Here is a 27631-nt window from a genome sequence, read left to right as displayed (position 1 = left end):
TGGAAGAATGTTGGTTTTTGTGACTGACTACAAAAACCATCAGATTTTTGGGGAACATGTAAAAGGTCAAGTCCATTTTGGGGAGGAGGGGAGAGGTGTTTCCAGGGGTTCTGTGCAAGAGATCACGTATGCTCGAAGTGATTGTTTTGTTGTTGCTCTAGGAAGGCATCAAAAAGTGTAACTTCTCCTTGTCTGCATAAAGTGCCGTCAATCCCAGCCCCGTTCTATACTCCTGGATCAGCCCCTGTACAAAGGCCCTGAAGCTTCAAGGTGCTGCATACCTCCTGTGTACTGCTGAGCATCTTGAACGCATTAACTTCAGGGGGAGCGGAGTGTGCTGAGGATCTTTCCGGATGGGGCTCAAAGAGAGAATCATTTTTATTCTTACCTATAGCTAGTTCAGTAAAGGAGTCTGTTTGATTTGGTCCCTGCACTCAGCAGTGGAAGGAAACCTGCAGGCTCTGTGTACAGAACCTGCAGATAGCACAATTTGATTGTAATGCTGAGGGAGTGTAAATGGTCCTCTAAAGCCATATGCCCAATTACGTCTCAGGGGTTTTTCATTCTGAGTTGAGGAATAATCCATATGCTCCAATTTGCTCTTTCAGCATCGGCTGTGGAATCGCAGTCTGCACTATCCCCTTGGATGGTTTCTCTGACTTTTTTGTTTGTTTGTTTTGTTTAATCCCACTTCTGGTTCTTTTAATGCTTTATCCTTTAAAGATTAATTATGAAAAGTTTGAATAATGCCAATGCTAGATTCCACATTCGTCTCCTAGGAAACATATTGGCTTAATGAAACTGACCATGCAAAAAGTATCAAGATCTATGAATATGCATACTCAAATTTGCTGGTTTACAAGTGAGATAAAATATTTAAACATACCAGAAGTATTATTTCCTTTGTGTTACAGCTACATTTTTTCCCCTCTTATCTTTTCCCTTGAGGGAAGGAACTAGTGAGATTAGCAAAGCAAAAATGTCTGTTTTAAATTAAGATGTTGGGAACTGGAATTCCTAAAGGGAAATGGCTTTGAGAAAAGTACCAGTTCTAAAATTGAAGCTGCTGACCTGATATGGGTATATCAGGGGTGTAGGTTTAAAACATAATTAAACTGGTATCAACCAGACAAAACACATTTTGCTTTGTTTCTCCATGAATCCACGTATACAACTTACGTATTTAACCTCTGTGTGTAAAAATTTAAAATCTATCTATCCTACAAACATACACATACAGAGGGACGCAGTGTCTGATGTGCATATCATAGTTCTCTTCTGAATAGATTCAGAACTTCTGAGTCATATGCCATGTACTGCTTACAACTAATGGAGTAATTCTCCCTGACGTCAAATGTTAGAGGCCTGTGCTTTTAGAGCAGGAACATCTGAGTTCAGTCCCTGATGTTGTCAAGAAGTTCTGAGTGATCAGGGTATGCACTACTGGGACAACTATGAAACCCTAAGTGGCTGTAGATTTATATTGTGTGTGTGCACGTGCGTGTGTGTATGTAAATAAAACCTTAGCTATACATTTGGGGCCTAAAATATCTGATACCATGTCCCTATTGTCAGTATATTTATTCTTGGTATTTTCTGATGGGTGATATGGACCTGTGGAAATATAGAATACTTTTTATCCATGTGCAGTCACTTTATTATCCTTCTAACTTGTGTTGACAGGTGCTAGATGACCCCAGCGAGGACCATCTGTACATGGGTAAACAAGTCACTCTTCCCTTCTGCCCCACTATGCATGCCACATGACAGTGACAGTATTTGGATGCAATCTCTGTTTGCGTGGATCAAACTTTTGGATGACTGTATAAAATATTTCCCATGGTCTGCAGGGGGGATTGAGGTAGTGAGTTATGCCAGCAAAGTAGCTGATCACTATGGAGATTCCTTTTATGCTGCTTAAAGTAATAGAATAGGGCTTACAGCAGTGAGAATTTTCATGGCATGGGTATATCAGAGGAACAGGTCCCCTTTAATTACAGAGACATGTGGGATCCAACGTCTGGGCTCAGAAAGAGATAAAACAGGACTTTACCCCGTCAGCCTATACTCAGCAGTGCACTAGGTTATAATCAGATGTCTGGGAACACTTTGCAGAGCCAGGTGCCCAGCTGTAACCTGTAATGCTCTTCACTGCTATCCTCCTGTCATCTCACCCAAGTGCTGTATAAGCTGTAGTTCCTTTTTTGAAAGAGGGACTGTCTTATCTGCATTCTCTCCCCAAATGTTGAAACCCCTGCCCTTCCCACTGAGGTTAAAGAGGAGCAGAGTTCAATAAGAATTTTGTTTCCGTAGCTGTTCTGCCAAGCGAGGGTTGCAAAGAGTTGTGCTTACATTGTCTTGCCTCTCCCAACTCCATTTTACAGTGAGAGAAACTGAAGCACAGGGGAGCAGTAAATCATTGAATTTAAGGCCAGAAGGGACCACGAGATCATCTAATCAGACCTCCTGCATATCAGAGGCCATCAACACCTCCCTGCACTCATACACTAAACCTAACAACCAAATGAGACCAAACATTACAGCCCCCAGGAAACTAAATTCTTCTTCGAGTGCTTGCTCATATCCATTCCATTAGGTGTGTGCGCGCCGCGTGCACGATCGTCGGAAGATTTTTACCCTAGCAACACCGGCGGGTCGGCTGTGGAGCCCCCTAGAGTGGCGCCTTCATGGTGCTGAATATATACCCCAGCCGACCCGGCGCCCCCTCAGTTCCTTCTTACCGCCCCTGACGGTCGTTGGAACTGTGGAGCGCTGCTTAGCTGTTCTCCACTCTCCCTAGCTTAGTTCGTTATTCGCAGTTATAGTTATAGTTATAGTCCTAGTGTTTATAGTTAAATAGTCAATAGTTTTAAAAGTTGTCTAGTTGTTATAATAGTTCAGGGGATTAAGGGGGTCGTCTCCCCCTTTCTCCCCCGGCCGCGGGGCCGGGCTCATGCCCAACGCTCCCGGCTTCAAGCTGTGCGCCTCCTGCGCTAAGCCTATGCCCACGAGCGACCCGCACGACTCCTGTCTGAAGTGCCTGGGAGAGTCCCATCAAACAGATAAGTGCAAGATCTGTAAGGCCTTCAGACCGAGGACCAAGAAGGAGCGGGACTTTCGGCTCCGGCAACTCCTGATGGAGGCGGCACTTAGTCCGGACGCTCCATCTACAAGTCAGGCCCCGGCACCTAGCGCCTCGGTGCGCAGTGCCCCGGCGGCACCGGCCATGACGACCACGCGAGTGGCGTCAGATGAGCCTTCCCGGCACCGGACCTCGTCGGCACCGCAAGCACAGCAAGTGCCTCGGCGCCGGTCATTATCCCCAGGGCATAAGAAAGCCCATAAGACGGGGACCTCCGTGCCGAAGACGCTGGCTCCCCCAGTGCCGGGGGTAGAGCCACGTACGCCGGTGGAGCACCGGAAACAGGTGCCTCCAGCACCGTCGACTCCGGCGCCGAGGCCGTTGAGTCCGGTGCAGACAGCGTCTCCACCGAGGCCGGCGGTGATACAGTGCCTCCCGTCGACGCCAGAGACCTTCGCGGCGGCGAGAGACTTAATAGCTCTCACGGAGCCGGCACCGCCTCAACCACCAGCACCGACGGCACCGTTGCCTCGTCCGGTCCAGTCGAGGGGGAAACCTGCCTTGATGCGCCCTCCATCGCAAGGGCTGGAACCTCGGCACCGATCCAGGTCCCGAAGCAGGTCCCCACGCCGCTCGCAGTCCCGGCACCGAATATCACCTCGGCACCGGTCGTACTCGCGGCCAAGATCTTCTTCGCGGCACCGCTCTACGTCTCGGCACCGCTATGATCGTCGGCACCGATCAACGTCGAGACGTAGTTCTCGGCACCGCTACGGTCGCCGCTCGACGTCGAGAGGCCGCTCCCGGTACCGGGCATACTCCAGGTCCTCGTCGAGGTCCAGATCCGACTCCCGGCACCGACGAGGTCATCGGCACCGGTCGCGGTCCCGGCACCGATCGCCGGCACCGCGTGGAGATAGATCATCTCCAGACCGGCACCGTGCGGCACCGCAGCCCACGGGAATCGTCTCGACGCTCTCGGCACCGCCATGGCCATCGAGATCGGGGTCTCGCTCCTCGGAGGACCTCTCGAGATCGGCATACCCCCCTCAGGGGCAAGCCGAGGAACAGGACTTGGGCCATTGGCAGAACATAACAGAGGACCATTCTCATGGCCCATCTCACTGGTCGTTTTGGACCCCGTGGGCGTACCATCAGGCGCAAGGGGCTCCAGTTGCTTCGACCTCTCGCTCCGGTCACTCTGTTAGAAGGGCCCCGGAGTCCACCATCTCTCGGCCTCCGCCAGGGGGCATGGAGGCTTCCGTGTCCGCACCACCTGACGCCCTGGACTCAAGCGCAGGTGATGCTCCGGCCCAGGAGCAGGGAGACCAGGACCCTCCCTTGGATCCTGTTCCACCGGAGGCATCTTCCTCTTCCTCTCCGGATGAGGCAGTGGCGGGCACATCGTGCACAGGTCCACCTCCAATAGATCTCCGGGCTCACCAAGATCTTCTGCGTAGGATGGCCCGTAATATGGACCTGCAGGCGGAGGAGATAGTGGAGGTGCACGACCCCATCGTGAATATCCTCGGAGCGGATGCCCCATCGAGGGTGGCGTTACCCCTGATCCGCACGATACAAGCCAATGTATCTACGATATGGCAGACTCCTGCCTCTATCCCACCCACAGCGAGAGGGGTGGAAAGGAAATACTTTGTCCCGTCTAAAGACTACGGGTACTTGTATACCCACCCCCAGCCGTGTTCACTGGTGGTGGCTTCAGTGAACGCAAGGGAGCGCCACGGTCAGCAGGCCGCAGCGCCCAAATCGAAGGAGGCTAAGCGCCTCGATTTATTCGGCCGTAAAATTTACTCAGCCGGAGGGCTGCAACTTAGAGCGGCTAATCAACAGGCGCTCTTGAGCCGCTATAGCTTTAACTCCTGGAACTCTATGGGGAAGTTCAAGGAGTTGGTTCCCCAAGAGTCCAGGGAGGAGTTTGGAGCCCTGGTGGAGGAGGGTAAGAAGGTGGCTCGGACCTCCTTACAGGCCTCCTTAGACATAGCGGACTCTGCTGCGAGAACCCTGGCCTCAGGCATCGCTATGCGGAGGATCTCCTGGCTCCAGGTTTCGGGTCTGCCTCAGGAACTGCAGCAAACCCTGCAGGATCTGCCCTTTGAAGGACAAGGGTTGTTTTCAGAAAAGACGGACTCTCGCCTGCAGAGCCTCAAGGACTCCAGGACGATCATGCGTTCCTTGGGGATGCATGTTGTGGGCCCTCAGCGCAGGCCATTTAGACCACAGCCTCAGCGCTTCTACCCCCCCCCGCCTCGTCAGAGACAGGACTCGACCCGGAGGCGAGGGTGAGGTGGTAGAAGAAGGTGGACCGGCCCTCAACCTGGTCAGAACCAGGGGCCACCTAGACCACCTTCAGGCCCCAGGCAGAACTTTTGAAGGTGCGGTCGAGGACGGCGCCCCAGTCATCCCACAGGATCCAGCCCCATCCTTTCGGGATCGCCTTTCCCATTTCCACCATGCCTGGTCCCTTATAACTTCGGACCGTTGGGTCCTTCGCACTGTGGACAGGGGATATGCTATCCAGTTTTCCTCAATTCCCCCCTCCTCCCCCCCTTTTTTCCCGTCCCTCTTCAGGGACCCTTCTCACGAGCAACTTCTTATACAGGAAGTTTCCACGCTCCTTACTATGGGGGCCATAGAGGAGGTTCCAGTGGAGTTAAGGGGCAGGGGATTCTATTCCCGTTACTTCCTCATTCCCAAGTCCAAAGGAGGTCTGCGACCCATCTTGGACTTGCGCGGACTCAACAAATTCGTAGTAAAGTTGAAGTTCCGCATGGTCTCTTTGGGGACCATTATCCCTTCCCTCGATCCTGGAGACTGGTTCGCCGCCCTCGACATGAAAGATGCATACTTTCACATAGCAATTTACCCGCCTCACAGACGCTTCCTGCGGTTTGTGGTAAGCAAGGTGCACTACCAATTTGCAGTCCTTCCCTTCGGCCTATCCTCGGCCCCAAAGGTGTTCACGAAATGTATGGCTGTCGTGGCAGCGTACCTTCGTCGGCAAGGGATACAGGTGTTCCCGTACCTAGACGACTGGCTGGTACGCGGTCGCACCAAAGAGCAAGTTCGAGCTCACGTCCACATAATAGTGCACACATTCAACGAGTTGGGCATCCTACTCAACAAGGACAAATCCACTCTAGAACCTACCCAGAGAATAGAATTCATCGGCGCGGTTCTAGACTCCAGACGTGCACAAGCCATCCTGCCAGACAATCGCTTTTGCACCATCACGAGCCTCACTCGAGGACTCAAGGCCTTCCCAACTACCACGGTGAGGTCGTGCCTTACCCTGCTGGGTCACATGGCTTCCTGCACGTACGTAACCAGGCATGCCAGACTTCGGCTTCGCCCACTCCAGACCTGGGTGTCATCAATATACCGCCCATATCGGGACAGCCTGAATATGGTGGTCACGGTCCCGAACTCGGTCCTGACCTCCCTCACATGGTGGCTAGACCACAAGGTGGTTTGCGAAGGGATGCCGTTTCACGCCCCACAACCCTCTCTGCACCTGGTCACAGACGCTTCATCCTTTGGTTGGGGCGCCCATCTCAACGAACACCATACCCAGGGCCTGTGGACTGCACCCCAGATAGCCCTGCACATCAATGTTCGGGAACTGATGGCGGTGCGCCTGGCGTGCCAGGCATTTCTCAATCTCCTACGTGGCCGCTGTGTGTTAGTTCTCATCGACAACACCACGGCCATGTTTTACATCAACAAGCAAGGAGGAGCACGTTCGTCAATTCTATGCCAAGAGGCCATTCGCCTGTGGGACTTCTGCATTGCCCACTCAATCCATCTCACGGCATCGTTCCTCCCTGGAGTCCAGAACACTCTGGCGGACCGACTCAGCAGGTCCTTTCAAACACACGAGTGGTCTATCCGTCCGGACATCATACATTCCGTTTTCCAGAAGTGGGGGTTTCCCCAGATAGACCTGTTTGCATCTCGAGACAACAGGAAGTGCCACGTGTTCTGCTCCCTGCAAGGTCGAGCTCCCGGCTCCCTCTCGGATGCGTTTCTCCTTCCCTGGAAGGACCACCTGTTTTATGCCTTCCCTCCGTTTCCTCTGGTCCACAAGGTACTGCTCAAATTGCGCAGAGACCGGGCACAGGTGATTCTGATCGCCCCAGCGTGGCTGAGACAACATTGGTACACCACGCTGTTGGAACTCTCGGTTCGGACACCGATCCCGCTTCCATTGTGCCCGGATCTCATCTCTCAGGACCACGGTCGCCTGCGTCACCCCGACCTGCAATCACTCCACCTCACGGCGTGGCTGCTCCATGGTTCACCCAGGCAGAGCAGCAATGCTCGCACTCTGTCCAACAGATTCTGCTGAGCAGTAGGAAGCCCTCAACACGGTCCACGTACCTGGCCAAGTGGAAGCGGTTCTCCTGTTGGTGCGAACAACGAGCCACGTCACCGTTGCAGGCACCTATTCCTCTCATTTTGGAATATCTCCTCTCCCTAAAACAGCAGGGGTTGGCGATATCTTCAATTAGAGTTCACCTGGCCGCTATATCGGCCTTTCACCCAGGGGAACTCGCGTCCTCGGTATTCTCTAACCCGATGGTCGTTAGATTTCTCAAGGGCTTAGACCGGATGTACCCACAACAACGTCAGCCCGTTCCGACGTGGGACCTCAACCTGGTTCTCTCCAAGCTCACAGGTCCTCCATTCGAGCCACTGGCCACCTGTTCACTTCTGTACCTATCCTGGAAGACAGCCTTCCTCGTAGCCATCACCTCAGCAAGGCGCGTTTCTGAACTCAGGGCGCTTACATCCGAGCCCCCTTACACAGTTTTCCATAAGGATAAAGTGCAGCTTCGTCCACATCCTGCCTTTCTCCCTAAGGTGGTTTCTCCTTTTCATATCAACCAGGATATATTTCTCCCGGTCTTTCATCCTAAACCACATGCTACTCGCCAGGATCAACGTTTGCATTCTCTGGACGTACGCAGAGCCCTGGCCTTCTATATTGACCGCACAAGGCACTTTAGAAAGACGACGCAACTCTTCGTTGCAGTGGCCGACCGAATGAAAGGCTCACCGGTCTCCTCACAACGCCTATCCTCCTGGATTACGTCTTGCATCCGGACTTGCTATGACCTGGCAGGTATCTCAGCACCGCACCTCACCGCTCACTCCACGAGGGCCCAAGCTTCCTCGACTGCTTTCCTGGCGCAAGTTCCGATCCAGGACATTTGTAGAGCGGCGGTTTGGTCATCAGTCCACACGTTTACAGCTCACTATGCACTAGTGCAGCAGTCCAGGGACGATGCTGCTTTCGGATCAGCGGTTTTGCACACAGCAATGTCTCACTCCGACCCCACCACCTAAGTTGGGCTTGGGAGTCACCTAATGGAATGGATATGAGCAAGCACTCGAAGAAGAAAAGACGGTTACTCACCGTTGTAACTGTTGTTCTTCGAGATGTGTTGCTCATATCCATTCCAAACCCGCCCCCCGTCCCCACTGTCGGAGTAGCCGGCAAGAAGGAACTGAGGGGGCGCCGGGTCGGCTGGGGTATATATTCAGCACCATGAAGGCGCCACTCTAGGGGGCTCCACAGCCGACCCGCCGGTGTTGCTAGGGTAAAAATCTTCCGACGATCGTGCACGCAGCGCGCACACACCTAATGGAATGGATATGAGCAACACATCTCGAAGAACAACAGTTACAACGGTGAGTAACCGTCTTTTATCGCATGTCACAGGCAAAGAATAGGAGGGACTGAGTTGCACCGATGTATGAGCTCCTTGCAGTGGCAGGGAATTGATTAAGTGAGAGATCCTAAGATGATCCTGGCATGTGACCTGCACTCCCATGCTGCAGAGAATGGCAGTGACTTTGGGGGTGTTTTGCCTATTTGACCTCAGGGAAAACTGCCTCCCAACCACACACAGGGCAATCAGTTAGACCTGAGCATGTGAACAAGAAGCAGCCAGCAAAGCACTTGAGAGAAAGAATGCTTGATGCCACCTCAGAGCACTCACCCACCCTTCCCATCTCCAGCTTTAGCCATCTCAGATGCTTCAGAGGGAAGAGGCCTGGGTGGGGGGAAAGCAGGTAATAATTGGGGGATAAAAATCCCTTTCTGACTCCTGCAGGTGACCGGCTGAAGCCCTGAAACGTGAGATTTTAGGAACATAAGACACAAACTGGATGGGACCTGTAGGACTGCCAAGCCCTGCTCCCTACAGTCACAAGCAATCCCATCATACAATCCCACTCATAAATTTGTCCAGCTCTCTTAAATCTAGCTAAGTTATTTGATCCCACAACTCCTATTGGGAGGCTGTTCCAGAACCTCCCTCCTCTGATAGTTAGAAACCTTCTAATTTCCAGCCTGAATTTGTTCAGGCCCCTTTGGTCTTGTGCCAACATCATCCTTTTTCTTAAAGTGACTTACCCAAGAGCATACAAGCCTGTGGTAGTGCAAGGAATAGCACTGTAGGGATTGCCATATTTGCTCAGACCAATGATCCCATTTATTTGGTACCCTGACTCTGAAAGTGCCCAGTACCAGACCCACATACTAATGTATTGCATATCTTTCCAGACTCAGATTCTCTCCCTGCACTAGCTGGACATCTATTGATTTGAATCAAAGGTGCAATAGAAGTAAATTAAACTGTGATGTAAACTGGATATTCATTATGGACGCCTCTTCCTGCAGCTTCATTCTTGCTTAACCCTATTTGGGATTGAACTGAAGGGTGGTGTTATCTGTTAGTTATAGCAGGGTGTCAACAGTCTGACCTGGATTTCATACGTTGCTCTGCCACTAACTCACTGTGTGACTTTGGGCCAGTCACTTAACTTTTCTGTGCCTCAGTTATCCCAGCTATAAAATGGGGCAGAACTTACCGACTTAAACAATAAATGGTTGCAGAGCATGCTGAGACTCTGGGTTGAAAATACTATGGAAATGCAACATTTCCTTATTGTCAGATGGTGGGTTTTTGGAGGCGGGGAGTTTCCTTCTCGTACCCTAATTTTAGCTCCTTTCAGAGCTGTTGAAGTTAGCTCCTGGTGGGAGTTGTAGATTTTTGGGGGGTTTTTTAGGCAGTAATGACTGTAAAGAGCAAACTATTCACAGAGATCTGGGGAGTCATGTCAGCAAAGCCTGTAAGAGCTCACTGATTAGCACAGCCTCTACCTTTTTCCCCCCGTCTCTCTAGAATTGTTTAGCAGTTTGTTCCCTAAAATAGACCAGTTTAAGGGAACTAATCAGCCTTGAGAATGTTCCCTGATATATGTTGCTTAATATTGCTCAAAACTACCCTTAAAAATTGAGAATTTCAATACAAATGCCCATTTGCAATAACAAAGGGGATGAACAAAGGCCAAGACAATGACCAATTAAGACCAATGTTCCAATCACCGTTCTTGCTACTATGACTTTTTTTAAATCATCATGTGAGTTCATTAGCATATTGGTCTCATTGTGAATCTGCCTTATTTCTATTAATTTAATCTACCCCCTGGGGGCCAGGTTTTTCAGGGCTAACAGCTGTTGTGCCTGGAAAACACATGTTAACGAAGGGGCACATTTGTCATCCTTTCTCATGCTATGCAGGACCTTACTCCCTGTTTAGTCCCATAAACCTCAGTGCAGCAACTCTGAGTACTTACTCCGCATGAACGTGGCCGGATCAGGGCCTGAATGTGTATCTGTGAACGTACAAATAATTGAATATATTCACTTCTCCGTTTTGTACAAGGGACGTGTGTTTTCCACATTCAGCTTAGGCACAAAAACGTGATTTACTTGGTTTAAAAATATAACATCATAGAAGGTGTAAGATGTGCATTATTTAGCAGAGGAACTAAGGGTATCTCTACACTGCAGCTGGGAGCAAATGGGTAGACACACTTGTGCTAGTGGGGCTTGTATATGTGGATGTTGCAGCCCCATTGAAGGTTTGGTTGAGCCCCTGGTTCCAAGCGTGGGTGGCTAGTCTGGGTCCAGGCTGGTGCTGCAATATCCACACTGCTATTTTTAGTGTGCCAGTGAGAGTCCCGCTATATGTCTCCCCAGGCTGGGAGGCTCATCTCAGCTGCAGTATAGATAGACCCTTACTGGCTCCTTCCCAGTTTTTCTTGAAGAAATAAGCAGTTTGTTTAAGCTAAATCCATGAACGTTTTTTGGGGGAAAACTTTTTACTTGGTCCCTGGTGGAACCTTCCTGATGGTGCGTAATTTGCTCTGTACCTTACTTAACTGATGATGGAGCACAGTATTCGGGTCAAAGAGCTAAAGTGTCCTTAGACCCTAGTTCTGCATTCTCTGCACACTCAATACTTGGTATGTAAGAAATGCAGAATCAGGGTCATAGTGAGAAGATTCTTAGCCTGATAAACTATAATGATTCTGAAGTACTGAACAAATATGTTAGTTCATAGATTATTAACAAGGAAGATAGTAATATGCTCTTTGAAGTAGCGGCGTGAATTGTCAGTCTAATTTCTGCATGAACTACAGATCTTTGTGATAAATACAGTGACGACGTCATGTAAAAATGTACATTTTTAAAAAACAAAATACCACATGGGATTCTTCCACATTCTGAACTCACTTCACCCAGCCAGTTTCATGTTGTTGATTATTTCCATAATTGGTCATAGAAATAATTGCTTTTCTGCTGGGATCTTGTTTGCAGAGCTTTCAGCCTGTCATTAATCACCTTCTCCTTTGTGTTTCAGTGTTTGAACTGGTAAAACAAGGGTAAGTATTGAACCTTGTTATTAGGTCTACAAACTTAGAGAATATTGAAGCAAATGTATTTCATAAGCAATGTGTGTGAGTGTAGTTTGGTTGAAATAGTGTATACAGTGGGCCAAATTCCTTACAGTGGTGATGTGGAAGGTGTTAAAAGTAGGTCTCCCTATGTCCTGGTCTGCAACTTACAATTTAGATCGTCCTAGCTATGTTACGCAGAGGTGTGAAAAATTCTCACCCCCCGAACACTGTAGTTAAGCCAACCTTTACCCCCACCATTGTAGATGTGGTTAGGTTGACAGAAGAAGTCTTCCGTGGACCGAAGTGTCACGGCTCATGGTGGTGTATTACCTACACTGATAGAAAAAAAAACTTTCAGTCGATGTAGGAAGTGTCTACACTATGGCATTGCAGCTGTGCTGCTGTAGCCCCTGTAGTGTAGACGTGCTCTGAGACCCAGATGCCCCTGAACCTATGTATACTCCTTACTGATCAATAAGGGAGTTATAATTGACATGCCAAGGAGTTTGGAGAGGTGTAAGTTAAAGTAAGGTAGGCTCTTACCTCCTCCTGATGCTGCAGTCTCTCTTCTGGCCTTTGTGTATGTGAGTTACACTGACTGAGGCTCTCTGATGTGCTCTGAGTTTATCCATGAGAGTGTAGAATGAGCCCAAATGATTGTGAGATGTGGAATCCTGGGTCCAATGCAACACCTTATTGCATGTCTTGGGAAAATGGCACAACAGATCTACAACTGCAGATACCTGTGTCGGCTTGTGCACATGCGTGCAATATGCTACATTCAGACTGTCTCAGTTCTGTTCTGCGATGTCAACATCTTGTCTGAGTTTTATTCCTTTCTAAACTCTGTTGCCTTTCAACCTGCTACATCAGCAGAGGACAGAGGCAGCATGGGCTAGTGGACAGGACTCTAACTGGGAGTTAAGAAATCTGAGGTTCTGACTCCGCTGATGACTGTGTGACTTTGGGCAAATCATGTAACCTTTTTCCTCATCTTTAACTTGGGGATAATAATGCTCACTGGACTTTGTCAAATGCTTTGAGATTTACAGATGAAAAATTCTAGGAAAAATAAAATAGGGTTTAAATGGCATGAGACGTTTAGGAAAAAGTATCTCTGAACGTAGTAAGGGCTGTTTGCAGTTCTCATGACAGCAGCAGTAGCGATGTAATTGTAACTAAAACTAGATTGTTAGCTCTTTGGGGTAGGTTCTATGTTTGTACAGCCCCTAGCACAATGGGGTCCTGGTCCATGGCTATGGCTCTTGGGTGCTATAATAATTCAAATAATAACATTGTTAGAGCTGAAGATTTCCCTTATTATCATGGACAAGAAGCTGAAAACACAGTAAGCCAATGTGTTTCTTTGTGGATTCATGATACAATTTTCCAGCATGAGAATTTAAACACCCATTGAGCTTATGTTGATATGTATCTTCTCCCTCAGTACTGAGAATTAGCTTGGGTCATCTTGGAGAGAGAATGAAATGCTGAGTCCTCCTCACCTCTTTCTCTCTCCTCACCATCTTACAGTGGGGAAGCCCATGTATCCAGCTGAGAAATAATTGTGTACTGTAGAGTCTCCTCTGCCCTTGAGAGGCATAGGCAGCTTCCATTAGTGCTAGTGGAGGGTAATCCTGTGCAACAGATAATAAACGCTAATGGGTCATTTTCTGATCCTCTTGACTTGTGAAGCCATCTCCTGTGTTATCCATGAGTCTTATCTTTGGCACTCAGCCTGTTGAGTGTCTGCAGTGCACCATCGTGTGCTAGCGTGAGATGGGATTCAGGAGGATATAGATGACCATTTATGGGAACAGCAAAGAGGTGGGCAGTGCAAGCAGCATGGTTCAGTGGGTAGGGCACTCAGAAGACCTGGATTCTATTCCTGGCTATATCATTGACATGTTGTGGGACCTTGGTCGAGTCACATCCATCTCTCTGCCCCCTCCCACCATTGATCTGTCTTCTCTGGTTAAATTTCAAGCTCTTCAGGGCAGAGACTCTCTTCCTATTTATTACAGTGCTCAGCCAGTGGGCCCCTGGTTTTGGATGTGACCTCTAGCTGTTGTTATAATACCAGTGATAAATATATGGGCATCCTCCACCAGCATGAAGAACAAAAGGGGACTCTTGGACAGAGCAAGGCACTCTAGCATCTCTTTAGCTCTGTCTACTTCAGTTAGATGCTGGATCCTTCAGAGATTCAAGACGGGCAGCAGCATCTCCCCCGGCTTTTGGGAAAATGTGCAGACTCTGGCAAGGAGACAAGAGACACATATTCAAGGTGGAGCTAATTAGTTTAACTTTCCTCTGAGAGTCCCACCCGCCATCCAAAAAAACAACACCCCTGCACAGCTGATGGCAAAAGAATAATCTGAACTTTGCAGTTAGCCCTGGGACACTAGAAACCTCGCCGGATCCTAAATAGATGGGGGCGTGGCACCAGATCCTGTGCTTCAGCATTTCTCTGAGATACCACAGGAGGGGGGTGCAATACTGGGGAACTAAGACTGTAGTGGAGAAGGGAGATTTTTCTTGCAATGGCCACATTAAGGGTCAGATTCTGCTCTCGGTCCCGGTAAATCCAAAGCAACTCCATAGACTTTAAGGGAGTAACTGCAGATTGGCACTGGTGTAATAGAGGTTGGGATCTGTCCCTAAATCTCTTCGTTTGAGGGAAATAATGAGTAAAAAGAGGAGAACGACATTCCTGGGGTTGAAGAAAATTCCATCTGTCCCTCATATAGAAAGGAGACCGTTCTGAAAGGACGAATAGATGGACCAGTACAGCCAGCCATTGTGACCTACGCAAGAACTATGTAAGGTCCAGATGTGCAAGCCAAACAGCTGCCAAGGTGCTGTTCCAAGTTCTGTGCCCTGTTCCTTTCTAATGTGACTCAGTTAATCCCTTCCCCTGTCCCACTTCGGCTTTTTATAGTGACGTGAACCAGATTCTGGGGTCGAGAGGGGACACCGCTATTTATGGGAGAGCGCCACGGTACACCACTTCATTTTTTGTGCTGTGTGACTGCGTAGGGGGAGATTGGAGTGGAGCCTGCTAGTGCCGCTTTCCCAGCTTGTGCTGAGGAAGAGGGTTTGAAGACACTTGAAACACGATTGGGTGACAGGAGTAAACCACACTGGAAATCCTTGGAAACTTCTCTTCCCACAAGCCTAAACCTCAATGAGAATCAGACCTAAGAGAGGGCAGCTCAGCACTTTCCTGTCTGTAGGAGACATCTTGCACTGAAATGGCTTTTAGTTCTCTCAGTCTTTTAATTGTATAGATCTCCACTTTCATGCTGCTTCTTAAACACCACTTAGTCCAGGAAGCATTTCTACTGTAATGGCTGCTTCCCATCCTTTGTACATTCTGCCTTCCTGTAATGTTTGCCTTAGTCAATGCCTCTAGATTGCAAGCTCTTTGGGACAGGGAAACTTGATCTATAAGGCCAAAATCCAATAATTTATCCAGTGCTGTATGCACGTACTATACTATGTATGTTAATGACCTGGATTCTAATGGACCAGACCCTAATTTCTTCACTCCACCCTCGTTCAAGCAATGCTCCCACTGACTTCAGTAAGAGTTTTGCCTGATTCAGAACTGATTAAGTCCTTCAGGATTTGGCCATCTAATACTAAAGGGAGGAGCTGCCACTGCCAAGGTAGCATTTGTGCATGAATGTGATGCCACTGAGGGCAGCAGAGCCCTGCTGCTCGGGCTCTTGTGTGTATCACAACCAGGGGGATATTCTGGGGTGACATCCATCCAGGTGCCCATGCAAGAGGGGAAATCATGGAACCTGTTATATAGAGGGATAGGTCAGGTGTAGGCCTCCATCTTTGGCTACAGCCAAAGAACACGCAGCGCAACTCACAAGGCTGCAAAGGTGACTTTAAACCACTTTTTTACTTCCCTGGTCCTTGTCCTGGGCCATTGTGTTCTGAACTGACTCCTCCCCCCCCAGGGTAATTCGGAGCAGCCTGGGGGCTGCTGTAACTTAGGCAAGCTGTCAAGCTCAGGGGCAGTTACAGTAGCTGGGAATTGCTGGGTTTTAGGGGAGCCCCAGCTATGTCCCCTAAGCCACCCACCAAGAGGAGGGCTAGCGTAGGAGCCATTTTCCAATTCTGCACCATCTGAGGAGCCCGCTTGACTGAGATTGTGGCTGGCTCCAGCGGTTTTAGGGCTGCTTTGCAACAATGTAGTGCGGCAAAGGGGCCCTAATGCAACCAAAGAACAGGGACATAAAATCTCTCCCCTGGAGCAGCAGGGATGGCTGAATGTCTGGCACTGCCTTTCCTAGGCAGAGTCTGTGTAAAGGTGCCACTGTATCTACCATATTACAATTGAGTTCCCCAGCTTGTTTCTTCTGGTGACATAGGATGTGTCTACACTGCAATTAAACACCTGGAACTGGCCCGCGGGGTGTCCCTGAGCCAGGGCTCCAGCACAAACTCAAACATCAACACTGCAGTTAAACAGCCCTGTAGCACGAGCCCAAGTCAGCAGACATGGGCCGACCACGGCTGTTCCATTGCAGTGTAGACATACCCATAGATAACTAAAAACCATGTGTCAACGTCCTGAACCACAACAATGCAACATGATTATTTTTATAGTGTAGACAGGGCCTAATATGCCAACGTTCTGGTTTATTATAGTGAGTTAATTCACAGCATTTGCTGAAGACAGGAAGGAGAGTTGTAGGATAGCCAGGCTCATGAGCTAAAGAATCCATTATCTCTCACTGGGTCAGAGCTTTGCTACCTGTTCTCTTAAACATCAGTCGGAAAAAGAAGCCTCTGACATCTTGTGGGTTGTAAACTGTGCCCCTCTTCCTCATTAGCCCTGCTTTGTTGCCTTTCCAGGCCTGTGATGGAAGTCCCTGCCATTAAACCTCTCACTGAAGATCAGGCTCGGTTCTACTTTCAGGATCTGCTCAAAGGCATCGAATACTGTAAGCTTCTAAACAGAAACCACTGGCGTTCTTAACAACGTGGGGGCAGATTCGCAGCTGGTGTAATTCAGCTGGCTCCAGCAAAGCGACACTGACTGACACCAACTCAGGATCTGGCCCATAGTTTCAACGTTCTTGTTAATTGAGTTTTGCAATCCCTGTGTGTTTGGTCATTTGCTCTTAGCTACCACCTGCTAGTTGTGTTACAAGCATGCACTGCCATTAATGTCCTGCTGTTTCTTTAACACACAGTGCACTATCAAAAGATAATCCACCGGGATATTAAACCTTCCAACCTTCTAGTTGGGGAAGATGGTCACATCAAAATCGCTGACTTTGGAGTGAGTAATGAGTTCAAAGGAACTGATGCCCTCCTGACCAACACTGTGGGCACCCCTGCATTCATGGCACCGGAAACCCTCTCAGAAATAAGAAAAATCTTTTCTGGCAAGGTATTTTGTAGTGAGGATTTTTATAACTGTCTCTTCAATATATACACGCTTTTCGGGCTCCATGTGCAAGAACTAGCCATAATACGTTATTCTCCTTTCTTCCAAGGCTTTGGATGTATGGGCCATGGGAATCACGCTCTTCTGTTTTGTGTTTGGACAGGTAATGAGTTTCTTGGTTGAGTCTGGTCAGTGAGTCAGCATGTCTCTACACAAGGCTCTGTGTGGTGTTTCATAGGGTGAAATTTATATCCCTTTCCCTCCCCCACAAAAAAGCCTGATCAGTCATGGCCTTTTTCTCCCATAACCTCTCCCCTGCTGCGCTGGGGCTGGGCCAACATTCCTCCAGCGCAAAGGGTGTGCAGAGGCCTGCCTTACAATGAAGCTGCTTCTCCTAAGGCCCAGCCCAGCGTCGCCCATCTGCAGGGCTTCATTGCTGTAGAGTAGAGACCAGCGTGGGACTTTTTAAATCCTGCTCCCACTATTATGGCAGCGGGTCCTGCAGGACCCACAGGATCCCAGTTCCACTGCAGGGCTCTACACTAGTCCCACACAGGCTCTACCGTAGAGTGTCTTGTGCAACCCACAGCTCCGTAAGTGTTGGGTTTTTTTATGGATGTCTAATCATTCATTCTTAAGGTGTCTGGACATTACTGCAGCGGTTTTTCTCACTGTGTGTGGGGATGGTTTGTGATAATGAAGTAATTCCTGCCCTGATTCATTTATATTGTCAGAACATCTGGGCATTTCACATTCAGCTTAAAATCAATAACCACAAGCTTGGGTGACTCCGTGAAATTGCACATGACCCATGCCTGCTGTGATGCTAATGGATTCATTAGTGGAAAGCCCAAGTAAATGGGTGAGCTTCTCCCATACCTTGCAAATTACTAAACAGTAGATCCATTTGACCAGCAGAGGGCACCTCTGCTGAGAACATCTTTGTGCCAGTCCTGGGCGAGCAAGACCTCATCCAGCAGAGATCTTAGCTGGTGCAATGGGACGTAGAGGGAGAGATGGCTTAATAAATGATGCTGGAGAATGGATGACCCTGTCTGGCTCTCTTCCAAACCATGGGGTCAATCCTGCAGTGCTTGCTCGTGAGAGGCTCCACTGCTTTCAGAATGCTCAAGGATTGTAGGGTTGGGCCTGTCCAGATTGTTCAGCCAGGAGCTGTTGTTCTATTCTGTCCTTTGAGCCCACACTATGTAAAGGTGTCGTTTTTGTTGTTGTTTTTAAATTAAGCTGAACAAAATAACATGGTGAGAAAATCGGCCCTATGTTGTATTTTCCCCCGAATTCTTTCTCCCTCTCCTTTGGAATCCTGCAAAATTCTTCCCAAGGCAAGTGATGCGTTCTGCTGACTCCACCAAATTGGCTTATTGCTTAATAAATCCTGTTGTTTATTTTTGTTTGTTTGTGACTAGTGCCCTTTTATGGATGAGAGGATTCTAAGTTTACACAGTAAAATCAAGACCCAACCCCTGGAATTCCCAGATCAGTGAGTATATAGAAGGCTTTTTATTATTTATGCACGTTGGAAAGTGAACACCATTTCCCCAGGATCCCAGAAAGCACTGAGTCAATGGAACTGGACCTGATCCAATGAGATTTTACAAAACTAACCCAAACCACCAATACTTCCCTTTCTCTACTGCACTCATCCCTGGAAAACTCCCTTCAAACTTGACATGGGGTCAACATTTGTTGATCTACAGCTGTTGAAAAAATGTTTGTGATTTAAGTTCTGGAGTCTCCAAAGGGAATTAACCTCTTCCATTGCCACATGGTGGATTTCTGTCCAATCTCTCCATCTTTTTTTTTTTATACCCTGCGCATCCCTGACTGCTCTGAGCACGGTTGTTTATTTGACTCCAAGTCATGTCAGTGTGTATTTGCTTCTCCTATGGAAACTCCCTTGGGGACAGTTACATGGGAGTGGGTCCCTCTTTCCCGGGGCAGTGACTAAATGAAGAAATAACTGATCTGAGTAATCCCATGGATTCCTAAATTTTCTGCTACTCCTTAATCCTTGGTTCTCCTTCATCATTTTAATCCCATTCCCAAACACTGTCACCTCCACTCAGAGCTTTACCAAAGTGAGTGCTGGGCAGCATGGGCCTCGGATTCAGCTCCGCGGTGCAGTAGCAGTGAGGTGTGCACGCAGCGTGGAGTAGCAGTGAGGTGTGCACGCAGCGTGGAGTAGCAGGGGGTGTGCACGCAGCGTGGGCATTCTCTAGCACTAGCCTAAGCAATCTGCAGAAGCACGGGCATTTAAGCCCAGGGTGCTATGTCCAGACCTAGCTCTTCCCCCCCAAACACCTCTTTGGAAATAAGCTGATATGATGAAACCTGTCAATGAGAAGTGGCTGTGAACTCTCTCAAATTAACCCGTGGCTCACTTAATTTCCCAAGGCCAGACATTACCGAGGATTTCAAGGATCTGATCATGCGGATGCTGGATAAAAACCCTGAATCCAGGATTTCAGTCCCGGAAATCAAGGTACTTGCCAGTTGGCAATGAAGCCTTGTTGGTGAGTTGCGGCCTCGCTACTGTCCGGGCTGTTTTTATTTTGTTGTGTTTTCTTTGCTCGGTCTTGTCTGGAGTCAGTTTATCATTCATTGCTCCCTCCCCCAACTACCAATGCCTCCTTTTCAGGCCCTCCTGAGCCTTCTCCATCTCAGGACCTCTTGTGCCTGCAAGACTAGGCCACATAAAGAAATCGTCTGAGTCCGGTATTTCCTGGGCTTCTAGGATAATATTGCAAAACAGCCTTCCCAGGAGACTTCTGTCCCTCTCTCTCTGCTGGAGCCCAGAAGGGTTGAGCAGCTGTGAAAATGGCAAATAAGATTGGGGAAAGGTAGGAACCAGGGGGAGTTAATGAGCTATTTCTGAACCTTCAGAAAGGGCTCGAGAAATGGACAATGGTTCATGGTGTTCGGAGATTGGGCAAAAGATTCCTTATTCTCCCATTTCTGCTGTGGTCTGTTGGTTTAAAGTCTGGGGCTAGGAGCCAGGACCCATGGATTCTACTCCCGGCTCTGCCACTTGTCTCTGTGCGTGACCTTGGGCAAGTCATTTCACCTCTTTGTGCCTCCATTTTCCCATCTGTAAAATAAGGGTAATGATGACTCCCCATCTTTGTAAAGCATGTACAGCTCCATGGATGCAAAGTGCTTTGTATGTGCTACCCATTATTTATACTTTCCCCTCCTACGTGACTATAGGCCTGGTCCACAGAGTTTGGATCTAGAGCTGCACTTCCCCAAAGTTTGAGGGTGTGTGCATCTGCAGTTTTGGTTTAGGCTCATCTCTAGTCCTAATGATTTGGGATCGTCCATTCCTCTAGCTCACTAGGTTAAAGGGCAGAGCGTCCCTGGCTCCTTAATAACTCACAGGCCTATGAGTACTGTAGCCGGAGAGGTGCGGTGCGCTTGCCAGGTCTGGGTTGTTCTAATTTTTTCAAAAAGAGGAAATCGTTTCTGACAGGCTGTGTTGTTAATTGAAGTTGCACCCATGGGTCACTAAGAACGGAGCGGAGCCGCTGCCGACGGAGGATGAGAACTGCACGCTCATCGAGGTGACCGAAGAAGAAGTCGAGAACTCGGTCAAACACATCCCGAGCCTGGCCACAGTGGTGAGTAACACAGGACAACCGTTGGCTCAGTGGGTGCATGGAAATTCTCTGTTCTTACTGCCCCAGCATCACTGCTCAGACCTAGCTGTGCTGATGAATGATTAGAGTTGAGCACTAGGTGCCAGGACTCATGTGTTCTCTGTTTCTAATGCACCCATCAGTGGGGTGGCATCTGGGCACCATGCAGCAGCATGTGGCGTTTCTGTGTCAGAAGCTTTTCCCGAATTAGATCTAGGACAGCACTGCCCTTCTAAGCAGCTGCTAAAAAGACCACAAAGTCAGTTGCTTGGTGGAAGTAGCCTTCCCCTCAAGCTGGAGTGGATCTGAACTCTATGTCTGGAGATCATTCAGAGTAGTCCCTTAAGACGGAATGTTGTCTAAGAAGTTGCTCTCTTGTCGCTGTTCCGCAGATCTGAGTCTCTTATCTTCTAGTGCTGAGGCTTCCCCTTCCCCTGTCACTTTTAACCCCTTTCTAAAAACCATCTGATTGGAGCATCTGTGGCTGCCATCTTGCAACTGCTGTTTAGTGGGATTTTGTCGCTTCGATTGGACCTTCTAAACCCCAGCTTGCTTTTAACCTGGCAGCTCTGGGCCTTTGGTCACGCCTGTCCCGTGTCCTGCACTGAAGGGAAATCTCGGTGTATTGTAGTGGGACTTAGCAGAAGAATACTGAATGCTTTAGTCTCTTAACTTGCCTTAGGGTTTTCATGTGGCTGTTTATAATATGGTGCTGTGGAGGAAAAAAGGGAAACAAATTGTTTTTTCCCATCTTGCCAACTTGAGGTTCGCTCTCAGATTTCAAAGCTCTCGTAGGTTTCCTCCCAATGATTGCAAAGCCCAGCTCCACAGCAGAACCATATTTAAAGTTCTGGACCATATGGAGAGGGGGGCTGCACTCAACAGAGACCAGGCCTTCAAGCAGGTATCCCTGGGCCTGTTGAGATGTTCTTTTGGCCACCACTGGAGCCCCTGGCTGCTCAGTGGTGTTGTCATAGTTTTAGTTTGTACCTTCTGCTTTTTCACTGTGCGCCGCAAGGTGTCATAAGAGGTGCTGTGCTGCCTTCCCCTTCCTGCCCCCGTGCCCCGTACTCTCACTTTACTGAGAGGGAACAAATCTGGGACGAAGAACAATGATTTTTGGCAACCGTGTGTGCATGTGTTCTGCTGAGCAGACAATGGAGCAATCTGTGCTCCACGGCATCTTTCCTTTTAGAGAACCGAATTCTGCCCAGCACAGCGCACGCTCAGTCCTGAGTTCTGTGGGAATTGAGGGCGCTCTGCACTTTGCAGGAGGCACTCTGAATCCAGACAGGATCAGGCCCAGCAAGGATAGTCTCTGCATCTGCTCCTCACGGGGCTCAGCTTCACATCAGACAATCTCTGTGTTCTCCACCCCAAATCTCCTACGTCTTGAATTCATTAGCGGCAACCTCCTTCCTGTCCTGCTGTCACGTCTTTGAATTTAGGTCATTATTTAGAAGGAGGAAAAAAATCAGCCTGCATTTTTATTTCTGCCTTTATCTGTGAATAGCTCATCTGCTTTAACGTCCCTGTAATAGATTGGTTTTTAAATGCTAACATTGTGTGTTGCCCTGTACGAGATGCAAATACAATGATCATCCCCATCCTGAAGAGTTTACAATCAAAGGAGAACGTTTGAAAAAGTTCGGACTTTTTTCCCTCCAGAAGTGCTGAGTACCTACAGCCCCATTTGACATCAATGTGTGTCTAGCACAGTTGAGTGCAAAATTAATGATTTATTCAACTTGTTTTGCCTCTCTCTCTCTCTTTTTTTTTTTTTCTATTCATGAATTGGCACTGACAGGTTGCAGAATTCTTAAATTTGATTTGTTCTTCAAAATTATTCACAAATTTCTCCAGGGAATAATTCTTAGTCTGCCTGTCAAGCTGCAAATGTTACACTGAGGTATAAGATTCACACACTCTTGGCTTTTACATTAATCACATGGTATTGTTTCTGATCCCTAAGTAACTTTGTAACCCACTGACAGTACATTCAAACTATACACTCAATTGTAATACTCATAGTTTGCTCTGTGGTGGTTAGCTGCATCCTTAATTCAATCAAGAAACTAATGCAATAACATGTAAGTTATGAAACTAAGTGGTAACATGAATTTCAAATTCTTTTTTTGGTAACTTTTGTGCTTCACAGTTAAAGTTAGCTCAGTACGAACTATAGAGTTTCCAATCACAATTCAGTTTTGGCAAGTATTAAAGCATTCTCTCTCCCCCCCTTTCCGCCCCCCAGCAAATTGTGCTTTTAATGAGTATTCTTGCCATTAAAGACCAAGCAGCTGGAAATTCACAGAAAGTGAACCCAGCAGGGTGACAGATGCATGCAAATCAAAATTCACTTTTGAATTGGAAAGATTATTGGAGAAGAAAATGTCACATTCTTCGCTCAGGTTTCATATCCAGACTCCTGTGGTTTGAAGTATGCATATGTAGCTCTGAGGAGTTCCAGATAAAGAAATGAGCTTCGGTACTAAGCAGTTGGAGACCTGGCAATCGTCGTTATTGTTAAATGAAAACTTTGCCCGGTCTAGGCTTGTTTTTAATAGTTTGCTAAAGCACAAACTCTGTTGGTTCAGTATAAACTTTAAACATTTCTGTTACTCTTGAGTGGAAATGCACTGCTATTGGAAAGGGTTATCCTTGACTGAAATCAATCTTGTCCTGCAGATCTTGGTTAAAACAATGATCAGGAAACGATCTTTCGGGAATCCATTTGAGGGGAGCAGGAGAGAAGAACGACCGCTGTGTGCCCCAGGGAACCTACTGAAGTAAGTGTCTTCATCTCACTCAGGCGCAATGGATACTTCCAGAGTGATTTACAGTGAGTGAATAGTCACAGTGCAAAACGCCAGCAGAGCCTGAGAATTTTTATTTGAAACCTGTACAACAACCAGGCTTTTAGTTGATACGCTGTATGTATTGAATCTAATCTCAACTCTATTTATACCCATGGAAGACTGCATTTCAGTGGTAAGGGAAGTGGTTCCTGTAAGTTACTTGTAACTGAAGCACACAGTGCTATGATACTACACAAATGGTATCCTACCAAATCCGAATGAAATCAAAGAATGCTCAGCCTCGAAGAAGTGGGCTGTAGTCCACGAAAGCTTATGCTCTAATAAATTTGTTAGTCTCTAAGGTGCCACAAGTACTCCTGTTCTTTTTGTGGATACAGACTAACACGGCTGCTACTCTGAAACCTGTCATTATGCAAGGCACTGCATTTAGCCGTATGGAGTGGAAATCCATCAACCTCATGATTGGTACGCATCCGAAGAAGTGGGCTGTAGTCCACGAAAGCTTATGCTCTAATAAATTTGTTAGTCTCTAAGGTGCCACAAGTACTCCTGTTCTTCTTTTTATAGCTCTACTGTAGCCTGAGCCAGTTCAGGACACATGGCTCCTTACGCAAGTGTGAGTGGAAATACTGATTTAGAACCAAATTTTCAGAGGTTCTGAGATCCTGAACTCCCCCAGGAGACAGAACTGTAGTTGCAGGAAAAGTGTTCGATGTCCCTCAGGAGTTGTCCTTACTGCTGCCACTTTTGTGCGGATTAGAGGCACAGAGTCTCATAAAGGCAAAAAGCCTTATAATAAAGAGGAGTAGGAGACCTATGACAAGGCTAGCTCTGCTGTTCACTTCCTGCATGTGAATGGGAATGGAGCCTTCCCATCGGAGGAACGTCAGAGTGATTGTAAAACTGGCACCTTCTTATGCATCTCATCTGCTCCTTGTGTATATTCAGTCAAAGCTGCTCCTGGAAAACCAACACAGCTAAGAGAGTGCAAGCTGGATTCTAGTCCACGTTGGTTCCTTTCAGCTCATTATTGGGGAGGTGGGGAAAAGGCCTCGACACTGTGGTCGTCTTACCTGATTTGTGCTCGTTCTCGCTTCACTTTCCCACTCCCCACAATTCTAGAAAAAACAAATCCGTAAATGTGAAATATTACATCAGTCAGACTTACCCGACAGTGCCTTCTGCCTGTCCATTCATGTATGCAACGTATACTCCATGGAGCTCTGGGACGTTCACAGATAATGTGTGATGCAACTCAAGAGAAGCGTTTATCTCTTTGGGTTTGTGTTCCCTTCAAAATTGTCTCCGTACAGAGATCTAGGTACAAGGAGAGGGAGCACAATTTGGGGACACATTTACACCGGGAAGCAGTGTTAGTGCTACAAGCAGTGGCCATCATATGAAGGTTTCAGAATCGAGGGCTGTCCATTCACCAGAATGCGTGAGCCCAGTAACCGATTGCCATTGTTTCAACCAATGAAGCCCATAAGCTGTAGAAAAATTACATTTAAAATAGGATAGTCCTTTAAAGCATTAATGGAGCTTTCTCAGAAAGTGGATCACGCATTACTAGTAAATAACTGGTAAATAACAAAAGCTCTTCTGGCTGCATGCAGTGGATGATAGACATGCATGAATTGCTCTTCTGATAACAGGAATGGAGATATCCTATCTCCTAGAACTGGAAGGGACCTTGAAAGGTCATAGAGTCCAGCCCCCTGCCTTCACTAGCAGGACCAAGTACTAATTTTGCCCCAGATCCCTAAGTGGCCCCCTCAAGGATTGAACTCACAACCCTGGGTTTAGCAGGCCAATGCTCAAACCACTGAGCTATCCCTCCTGGTCTTGTATGGATTTCTTTGCTAAAATGGAGGACACAGAACTGAATTTTGCCAGTAAACTAATCAGGCAGATTAAAGGTGCATTGTTTTTCTTTCTGTTTGCATTGCAGCTGTGAAACGTTAATAAGTTACCTTTAGAATAAAGGTTTCACTTTAATAAACGGATCCGTTGTGTTGGGATCTGCTTTGTACTAAATACAGATTAATAAATGAAGACAAACGTTGGACTTCTTGTTTGCCATCACCTTTTCCCCCCTCATTTGAAGCAGATTTTTTCACCTGGACTCATTCCATTGATGATAAGATCCCAAGGGCTTGTACGTGGGCCAGCACTGAAGTCAATAGCAAAACACTCACTGACTTCAGTGGAGCCGGGATTTCACCCCAAGTGTCTATGGGCTCCTGAGCTGGAATGAGGCTTTCTAAGGGCCTTGCTGAGCTTGTAGATGCTTACTGTGAAGTTCCCATTTCCTACCCAGCCTATAGTATGCCCGGCTCCACTGGTTCCCAGATGGATGAGGGCTTGGTGTCCTGCATGCTAGTGCTTAGAATGGGCTGCATCTGCATGGGAGTTCAAGTGACAACATCTCTTAAGCAGAAAGCTCCTGTCTGGCTCCGTCCTGTGTATATTCAGCACCTAACTGCCTGGTGCAGAAAATTGATTTTAATTTGAACCAGAGCCCTTGTATATGAACCCAAAAGACTGCTAATGCCTGTGATTTTGGTGTGTTACATTTGTAATTCAGGCTGTATAAGGCATTTTCCATCTGGATAAACTGGAAGATCAATCTAGTGAAATATCATCCCAGACTTAATAAAGAGAGATCCTATTCATTGTCATTTTCAAGTTACTGAAGTTGAAACGCATCCTGGCAGATTCAGTCTGTGTCAGTTTAAGGTTGCAATACCAAGAACACGTTCTTGGATTCTGCTGCTCTACCAGTGTCTAACAAAGGTAGAGCTGCAGTTGCTTGAGACCCTTGTATCCTGTTTTAATTTCCCAAAGTAGCCTGGGCATTTGCTTGGTTTTTCTACGGAGAATCTTAAAACAGATGCACCATGGGGGATTGAGCTTTCTGAACGGAAGGGTTGACAAACCACTGGCTTCCACCACTCACGCTCCTCTCTCTAGCAGTATCTAAAGGGCATGGTAATTTACTTACATTTTCCCCAAAGACCCTGTATTACGTTGATTACAGGAGGCTCAGCTGACAGATGTGTGTGTAATCTGAATCTTTTCCATAGCCAATGCTCGACTCCTTTCTGGGCATGCCTGGAACTTAAGCAAGTAAATCCCCCAATTATCCATTGGGGAGTAGGTTTATATAAGTTCTTGTCCTGAGATGTGTTCAATCCGTAAAATTCACCATGTGCAGAGGGACAGAACAAGGCCTATGCACCAGCCAATTGAATCCTATTTTGAGAGATTAAGTAGGATTTAAGTTGTATCTAGACCTCAGGCTGGCCTGCAGAGGGGTGAATTTCAGCTTATGCATGTGACTCCTGTTGACTTCAGATGGAGTTGTGCGTGGAAGACATCTTCCCATAATGTATGTTATTAATTATGAGATAAAAGAATTTATCTGTGTATTTTCTGAGTCTTTTTCTCATATTCCGAATTGTAGCTGACAGTCTGACACTCAACTCTTTTTCATATCGGTGATTTGATTGTTCTACAACAGAGCCGTAATATTTTACATGCTGTGATTAGCAAGCTCCTGTCTCTTCCATCACTGATCAACTACGGAAGCGGTTGTCAAACACAGCAGATGATAATAACTTGTTTTATTTTTGCCACCCCCCACAAACACTGGTTAAATCAGTCATGTGAAGTGAAGTAAGTGGCTGAGGGCTAGACAGAGTGGGTAAGGAGGTGATCTGTTCTCTCTTTTACCATATATGTGTTTTATCATTTGATTTTATGTGGCCCAGAATCTTCCCATATTTCTTTAACCTCCCCCCAGCCTCCACTATCCTGCAGTCTTTCATGTGAGACTGCTTCCATGTGTGTTACGGTCTAATCTTTGATAGCTAGTACTGTTGCTTTC

At 47.5% G+C, this 27631-nt stretch overlaps 1 protein-coding gene across 10 annotated transcripts in view; it reads left to right on the top strand.

The window, feature by feature from the left end:
- CAMKK2 (calcium/calmodulin dependent protein kinase kinase 2) overlaps positions 1–27631 on the top strand; it is a 57969-nt gene that overhangs the window by 23295 nt on the left and 7043 nt on the right. For 4 of the 10 annotated variants that reach the window (XR_010592804.1, XM_005298662.5, XM_005298663.5 and 1 more), the window contains exons 8-16: positions 1684–1720; positions 11818–11839; positions 16730–16818; positions 17071–17270; positions 17377–17430; positions 18695–18768; positions 19683–19770; positions 20777–20905; positions 23612–23712. Coding sequence is in view for 7 of the 10 variants with exons in the window: in XM_005298662.5 (XP_005298719.1) it covers positions 1684–1720; positions 11818–11839; positions 16730–16818; positions 17071–17270; positions 17377–17430; positions 18695–18768; positions 19683–19770; positions 20777–20905; positions 23612–23712 (794 nt within the window). In the remaining 3 variants the exon portion in view is untranslated. Of the gene's footprint in view, positions 1–1683; positions 1721–11817; positions 11840–16729; positions 16819–17070; positions 17271–17376; positions 17431–18694; positions 18769–19682; positions 19802–20757; positions 20906–23611; positions 23714–27631 lie in introns of those variants that run through there. The other 6 variants (XR_010592805.1, XM_065568085.1, XM_065568087.1 and 3 more) reach the window with 3 other exon arrangements.

The sequence above is a fragment of the Chrysemys picta genome, chromosome 15 (assembly GCF_011386835.1).
Source record: "Chrysemys picta bellii isolate R12L10 chromosome 15, ASM1138683v2, whole genome shotgun sequence".
Taxonomy (NCBI): domain Eukaryota; kingdom Metazoa; phylum Chordata; order Testudines; family Emydidae; genus Chrysemys; species Chrysemys picta.
This window is presented reverse-complemented; position numbering and strand designations above follow the sequence as displayed.